Source organism: Nematolebias whitei, chromosome 22 (assembly GCF_014905685.2).
Source record: "Nematolebias whitei isolate Nwh7 chromosome 22, NemWhi1, whole genome shotgun sequence".
Taxonomy (NCBI): domain Eukaryota; kingdom Metazoa; phylum Chordata; class Actinopteri; order Cyprinodontiformes; family Rivulidae; genus Nematolebias; species Nematolebias whitei.
Genome location: NC_056519.1, coordinates 2288009 through 2296118, shown reverse-complemented (window position 1 = coordinate 2296118; position 8110 = coordinate 2288009). Strand labels below are relative to the sequence as shown.

The window sequence follows — 8110 nt, the reverse complement described above, 5'->3', positions numbered from 1 at the left end:
AACTCCGACATGGGTCAACCACAAGAACTGAAAACTGAATGAAGAAGCTGGTCCAGAGAAAAACTTTGGACCTGGAGAACTAGTTATTGATCAGACGTCCAGAATATCGATCTCCCCTGCAGCGCATGAATGAATGATGCGCGTGCGCAACGCTGTTAGCGCGTGCTGCGGGCGCGCTGGAAAGCCCGGGAAACGGAGCCGCTCCATCTGTGGAGCTAACGGCTCCGGACCGGTGCGCCTCCTCCGCGGTCACACGTCACTCCTCTCCGGCGCTCCTCCGGAGTGAGCGAGGCTCCGGGGGGCGGAGTCACAGAGGGGGAGGGGGTAGAGAGACCTCCGGGAGGAGCAGGAGAGAGACTCGGAGCAGGGGGAGGTGAAGCAGCTACAGCTAACTAGCCATGTTGCTGTCCCCGCTGCTGCTGTCGGTGTGTGACTGCTAGCGGGCCGCCCTGGACTCCCTAACCGCCCTGAGGTGCATCATGCCCGGCTGGAAGAAGAACATTCCGGCCTGTCTCCAGCCGGACCAGGAAGGAGGTAAGACCGGACCGTGCAGGTTCAACCGACCGACCGGCGAGCGTCGTCCCCGTGAGTGCGCGCGCATTCACATATGTGCGCTACATGAGCGCGTGCACGTCAATTATCAGCGCGATCGCTCGCGCGGAGACGGTTCTGCTTTTAAATGAGTGAAAGTTGATACCGCGTGTGTGCGCGCGCTCATCTCACGCGCTGATTGACGTTACAGTGATTTCCCCCCCCTACGTTGTGCGTGGACGTGCGCGTGGTTACGGTATTCACGGGTGACCGGTGAACCGGCGGCCCTGCCCCGCGGCGTGTCCGTGCTCCGAGCCCCCTCTCCGGCTGCGGGCGGTCACAGGTCCCGCTGAGGAGGCGGAGGAGCCGCGCACGGACCGGAGAGCATCCGCCGGTCACCGTCACGAAGGGTTCCGTTCCTCGTGCACAGCGAGAGTGCGTTCATAGATCCACGCGGGATAGTTCCACTGCGGGTTGTCATGTAAAGCTGCTCATTTTAAACTTCTTTAACATTTTCATGAATATTTATCAGCTGGAACTGAGCGGCGCCCGGAAACATCAAAGAAATCACGTTTTTATTAAATTCACTTTTCAACTGAGTTCAGTTAAAACACGTAGAAAAGTAGCCAAAGAACTCATTTGTAGCTAAAGAAAAAGGTTTGGCTCATTCATCCAGGCAGGTAATCACAAAAAAGGTTAAATCCTTTCATCTGGACAAGTTAATAATTAAAACTAGCAAGTTGTAGAGAAAATATATAAATAGTTATAACCAAAAGATAAAATTAGCACCACTGTAGATAAAATGGTGCTGCTGCTGCTCAGCGTATTGTTTTGCACTATTAGCATATTTCTTAGTTTATATCTTAGATTCTTATTACTGTTTATTTTTACCTTTTATATTTTTGTTATTGTGACTCTGTACACAGTTTCATTCCACCTCGTGTACCACATGCGATGAGAATTATAATAAAACCTACGTGAAGTGAAAAGCTCAAATGTGCTCGACTGTAGCTAAAGGCTAAAAGTATCCAAATTATTTTTTTGACCTAACTGTTAAATTTATTTATTTTTTCTGGACTCGAGTCGGTCCTTCTGCAGCCAAAACTGTTGTTAAATAAACGTTCGCGTTAAGAGTTTTATTTTTTTTAATTTTTTTTAGATAGAAAACAAAACGAGCGAAACAAACATTTAAATCTGCTCTGATTTCTGAAGCTCAGCCTCAGAAGAACTCCAGTGAATGAAGCTTAGTCGGAACAGAACTGGTTCTAGGTTTGGTGCTGGAACCACTTTACATTAACGTTTAATAAAGTCTTACTAAGTCAGCCGTAAACACCTTATAAACCATTAATTAGCTGTTACAAAGCATTAAAACCAAAGTATAATAGTGACCGTTTATCTTTTTATCCTAACTGCTTGACATTTTTAATAATAAACATTTAAAAATAAATATCAGAAACTCAATTAATTGGTACAGAAAACCAAACAAATGTTTTATAGTTTATAACATTTATGACTCAATAAGGTGGAGTGTTTAAATTGCTGTGGTCTAATTGGTCTGTTCGGAGCAGGAAGTGACCATATTTGGACAAATCGGACCAAAATATAAAACTTTATAATAAAAAAAATCACAACACAAACGATAAAAACATTAAATTATTCGGATTATTTTGACATTCTGAGGCCGTTAGATCTTTCGATCAGCTTTTATTCTCTTTATGAACACATTTAAAAACAATAAATCCTAATAAAGGGCAGAAACAGAGCGGCAGCAAATGTTGGAGAGGTCGTAGTTAAAGCTGTGAAATACGGAGCCACCAGAAGCTGCCAGCCAGCCGACGCGCTCGCGTCTGTCCAAGTAGGACACGGTTTGATGCAATCTTTAAGGAAAATGTCACATTTCCGTGTTTTAAGCAGACGGGTGTGAAAATGTGACGGAGTTCCTGAATTCTTGTGTAATTTTCTGGAAGAGAGGATGAAAACGCAGCGTTTCTGTTTGAAGTGATGACTTCCTGTCAGCTGTGAGCGCTTGGAGCCCCGGCGGTGATTACCGATTGTTTCAGCGCTGATTTAGTGCTGCGTTGTAAACCTCGTGGAGAGGCCATGATTTACCTCCCAGGTGCTCCGCCGTGGAGCCAAATGGACCCGGGCGACGAGCCGCCACAGGCAGCAGAGTAAAAATAGACAACAGGTAAATAATTGATCAACGACACGGAGGAGAATCTGTTCGCAGTGTTTAAAATCAGGTTTATTGGATGTCGGTTCTGGTCTCAGCGGGCCCAACGAGCCGAACATCCGTCTGAAGAGACGAGGCGTCACAGCTGAACACGAGTGGAGTGAAAGACGGGTCCTCCTGAGAGGAAACTCAACGCAGAGACAAAATGGCAGCTGCAGACGTCGAACAGAAACTTGTCATGTTAATTAGCCAAAAATCTCCCCTGAGTTCGGATCGGGACCGGCTGAGACGGAGCCAGAATTCAAACGAGGCAGACTTCAAGGAGAAACGACAAACTGAGAGCAGCTGTGGCTGAAGGTCCGAGGCAGGTCGGACGCTGACGCTTCGCCTTTACCCTTACTTTCTTTGGCTCATATTTACATTCAGCTGTTTTAGCTCCTCTGGTCTCAAAACGTTCAGCTCATTTAGGGCGTCGCAGCAATGACTTGGTTTTTATAAACTTTATCTAAAAGAACAACTTTACTTACATTTTATTTCTCTTAAAATCCCTGAAGATCTGTTGAACCCCTCAGAAAGTGTCTTTTAAATCGTTTGGCAGACGTCCTCTACTTGTGTCTCTGCTGTTTTGTCTCCATATGTGTCCTATTGTATCTGTGTCCATCTTGTCTTTTTGTGCTCGTCTTTCTTTACACGTTTTAGCTATCTTTGAAAATTCAGCTACTTTTCTTCTCAGCTTCAGCTTCTTCGGTACGTTTCGGTGGAATCTGTGGCGGCGCTCGGCGTCCACGTTTCTAATCGTTCACGTGAATTATAAAAACTGTACGTTTAGAGGAGAACGTTCAGCTCACACTGAGCTTCAAACTGAGGACTCCTCATCCTCACAGGATGAAGGTATGCTGTGAAAGCCTGGTGCATGATGGGAAACGCCAGGCTGTGGTTCTGATCAAAGACTTGGCTCCGTCGGATCTTTAACGGAACCTGAAAAGCTTCATTTTCTTTGACACTGGATCAGAGGAACCAACAGTTTTATTTTATCATTCACGTCAGAATGTTCAGAAAAAAGGTCCAGAATTTATAAACAAGACCCAGTTTGATTTGACAGAACCAGAACCAGGTCCCTGAACGTCTCGCCACCTGGCTGAGATTCTGGACTCTGACTGGACCGCTGCAGATCTTTGGTTCTGTTCTCTCTGACCCGTTCTGTTGTAGATCAGCTGCTGTGTTCTGGGTCGTGGTCCTGTTGGACCCAGTTTGGTCCAAGCTTCAGCTGTTGGACTCCAGAACCCTTTTTGTCTACAGAGGAGTTCCTGGTGAACTCAGTGGCTGACAGGACTCCAAACCATCAGCCTCCACCACCGTGCTGACAGCTGTGAGGAGCTGTTTGCTGCAGTGCATTCTGGGTAAACACCTATCCTCTGGTCTGGTTCTGATCCAGAAGTCTTGTGGTTCTTTCAGATGAAACACTGTGAACACACACATGTACACTCCAGAGCTGCAGAACCAGATGGATGGATGGTTGGATGAATGGATGGATGGATGGGTGGTTGGCTGGCTGGATGGATGAATTGATGGGTGGTTGGATGGATGGATGGATGGATGGTTGTATGGATGGTTGGTGGGTTGTATGGATGTTTGGATGGTTGTATGGATGGTTGGTGGGTTGTATGGATGTTTGGATGGTTGTATGGATGGTTGGATAGATGGATGTTTGGATGGATGGTTGTATGGATGGTTGGATAGATGGATGTTTGGATGGATGGATGGTTGTATGGATGGTTGGATAGATGGATGTTTGGATGGATGGTTGGTTGGTTGGTTGTATGGATGGATGGTTGGATGGATGGATGTTTGGATGGATGGATGGATGGATGGATGGCTGGTTGGATGGCTGGTTGATGGATGGATGGTTGGATGGATAGATAACTGGTTGGATGACTGGTTGGATGGATGGTTGGATGGATGTTTGGATGGTTGTATGGATGGATGGCTGGTTGGATGGCTGATTGGATGGCTGGTTGGATGGCTGGTTGGATGGATGGCTGGTTGGATGGGTTGTGCTTGAATCTGTCCCGTGTGTGCATTAGTCCCAGCTTCATACCCGATGATGCGTGCTGTCCAGTCTGCTCACATTTATTCTTACTGGTTCTCAGAGGACGAGCATCAAACCTGAAACAACGTGCCACAGACTGAGCGCAGCGCGATTTGAAGCTCATTTTCAGAGCAAATAGAGACGAGTGTTGGATTTCTTTAAGTCCAACTGCGTCTTTGACTAATTTAAGCTGCTTACTGTGTTTGACTCTTTAAGCCTGTCGTGCTCTGAAGCAGGGACAGAGTTGAACTCCACTCTGGAATCTGAAATGTTTGTTGTGAAGGACTGACAACAAACATATTGGTCTTTTTGTCACAAACTGTTTGTTTGTTTGGAATATCTTACAAAAAGCTTTGAAGCTCTCGACCTTTGACCTCTCTAAGTGTCTTTAAGAATCTGTTGGACACCTGGCAGGGTCCAATGCAGACATGTTCCTGTTGTTAGTTTTCTACATTTGTCTTGGAATCTAGCTGTTTTTTGTTTTGTTACCTTTTCCTTTTAGCCATCCTATTTGTTAAAAAAACAAACAAAAAAAAAAACTGTAGTATGCTTTTTTATAACTGTTTATTGTTGTTGCTGTTGTCCATTGTTGTCATTCTTTGTTAAATCAGGTCTCTCTTGTAAATGAGTCCTTGAGGCTCAATGGGATTTACCTGTAGAAATAAAGGTTGATTGTTTGTTTGCTTTTTGGCTGCACGGTGGAGCAGTGGACAGCAGGAAGGTCAAAGGTCAGACCCCGACTGAATCCTGTTTGCACGTTGTCTTCGGCACATGTGGGTTCTCTGCCACGGATCAAAAACGTGCACGTTAGGTTAGACATGGGTGAGTGTGTGAATGGGTATTTGTCTCCATGTGTCCCTGGGATGGACTGGAGACATGTCCACAATGTCCCCCTCCTCTCATACAGTGACTGATGGAGGTAGATACCAGCTCCTCCACCCTGAACAGTGTGGAAAGAAGAACATGTTCTGTTGTGTGACCTCATGAGGTCCGTTGGTCCTGCATCTCTACTGAGCGCGCTCAGAACCGGACCTGAGGCCTTTAGAGGCAGGAGTCACATTTTCTGCCCGCTGCGTCCTTAAGATCTCACTGAAAGGTGGTTCTGATTGGAGGTCCGGAGCAGCTGCAGGAGCTGACGGTCACGTGACCCACTGAAAGCTCTGGGAGCAGCCGAGGAAACGGCGTTCTGCTGGGAAGCTGCTGAGCGCGTGTCAGAGCATGACATCATCCCATCGTTTTAAGCTTCTCCTCCAAGAAGCAGAGAAAACGGCTTCGACGCACACACAGAAACACACACGGTGTCCTTTAAGATGTCAGCACTCTGCTCATCCCTGCGCTCAGGATTACTGAAGCAGACCTGAACCTGAGTCTTTATCCTCCCCACAGGTTCCCACTCCTTTCACCGCTGACTCCACATGCGCTTGCTTCAGGTGCGCGGTTCTGCTCACACGGTCAAACCTTCTCACGCACGTGACTTTGAAGGAACAGAACCGCACGGTTTGACAGGCCAAACCTCGGCTGTGTGGACCGCACTTCAGCATAAAAACAGCTTGTTATAAAAACGTGTTTACACTGAGTCCTCCTGAAAACAACAACGATGGAAATCACCAAGAAACAAACTCGTTTTTTCTCAAACTGACGGTTAGTTGGGCTCAAGGAGAACCTTGACGTCAGAGTCCGACTGGTCTGGCTGTTAGGAACGAGGCGGTGACTCAAAGTGTGAGGACGTGTAAAAACAGTCCGTCCAACTGACCCAAGTGTTTGTGACCAGCGAGCCGCGCGGCCACGTTTTGAACAGTCAGGGTTTTAAAATCGCTTTAGACGTTCAGCTTTGAGCTTTTAGGTCCTGCACATTATTTAGTTGTAATTTCACAACAAAACTGTTTATTTGAACGCGTTACTCTTTCAGTCGTCTGTTTTCAGGATTCTCAGCAACTCTGAGAACTCAGAGAAAACCTGGAAAATGACTTCAGACACATTTTCCAGACAGGGAAAACTCTGGGAATTTGAAGACCGATCTGCTGATTACAAGACGATCTTTCTGAGATTTTAACGTGTTTATGTATTAATGTTGGTATTCTAGTACGAGTGAGTCCATGTTCTGCTCCTACGGTGTACACAGTACTGGTACATGCATCCTTACTCATTGGCTGTGGTGGCTTTTTACTTTCTGATGTTATACTTGTAATTAGTTATTAGGAATGATTGCTGTACATATCAAAGGTGACATCATCTCTGGATGTGGCTCTGTCTGCCATCTAAAACCAGTTTGCCATCGATGAGTGTGACTCCACTTGTCGTCTCCTCTCCTTGGTTCTTCTCAGGTGGTTTGTCACGGTGACTTGTTTCCCCGCTCCGTGCGCGGGGTCATAACAGGTCATTGTGTTCGAGCCGCTCCTCTCGTTGTGGTCCTTAATCGGACTTGAATTTCTTTAGCTTATCCCGGCATTGCTTAAAGGTCCCGGTGTAGCCATGCTGCGCCGTAATCTTTGATATCTCTCTGTAAATACGTTCATTTCTTGTGGTGCCGTGTGCCAACACCATGAGGAGGTGGAGGTTCAGATGTTTGTAGTTTTACTGTGGGGGTCATCCAGTGATGTAGCTCCGCTGGTCCATGAACGGCTGCTGTCTAATGTCAGAACCGACCCTTTGGAGCAGCCGGCTTGGAACCACAAACAAGGTGGTTCTATAAACTGGGCTGAGTGGGATGATACTGGTAGTTGGTAGGCCCTTAACACGTGCGATGTGGAGCACAGCTGATGATGACACCAAAAATTTGAGCTTTTCGTGCGACTGAAATGTCGTCTGGAATTTAAGAATTTACTCAGTGAAAAATCAGAGAATCTTGTTTTCATGAATTGCTGGGAAGCAGCACGGTGGTGCAACTGGTAGAGCTGCTGCCTCTCAGCGAGCAGGTCCCTGGTTCAAACCCCGGTCCAGGGGCCTTTCTGGGTGGAGTTTGCATGTTCTCTCCGTGCATGCGTGGGTTTTCTCCGGGTACTCCCGTTTCCTCCCACAGACCAAAAACATGCATGTTAGGCCGATTGGTAACTCTAAATTGTCCCTAGGTGTGAGTGAGAGAGTGAATGGTTGTTTGTCTCGTTTGTCTCTGTGTGGCCCTGTGATGGACTTGAGACCCGTCCAGGGTGTCCCCCGCCCCTCGCACAGTGATTGCTGGACATGGGCACCGGCGACCCCCGTGACCCAAAATGGAATAAGCGGGTAAAGATAATGGATGGATGAATAGCTGGGAACCTCGTGTTCGTCATTTGTCCCTACATGTTTCATTTGTCCCAACATGTTTCATTTGTCCCACC

General features: G+C 46.8%; 1 protein-coding gene across 1 annotated transcript in view; it reads left to right on the top strand.

Annotated features, from left to right (window-relative positions):
- Nucleotides 1-361: 361 nt before the first annotated feature.
- grip1 (glutamate receptor interacting protein 1) overlaps nt 362-8110 on the top strand; it is a 56324-nt gene continuing 48575 nt past the window's right edge. The window contains exon 1 of the mRNA XM_037696020.1: nt 362-534. Within this exon, the coding sequence (XP_037551948.1) occupies nt 480-534 (55 nt within the window). The 5' untranslated portion in view covers nt 362-479. The remainder of the gene's footprint in view (nt 535-8110) is intronic.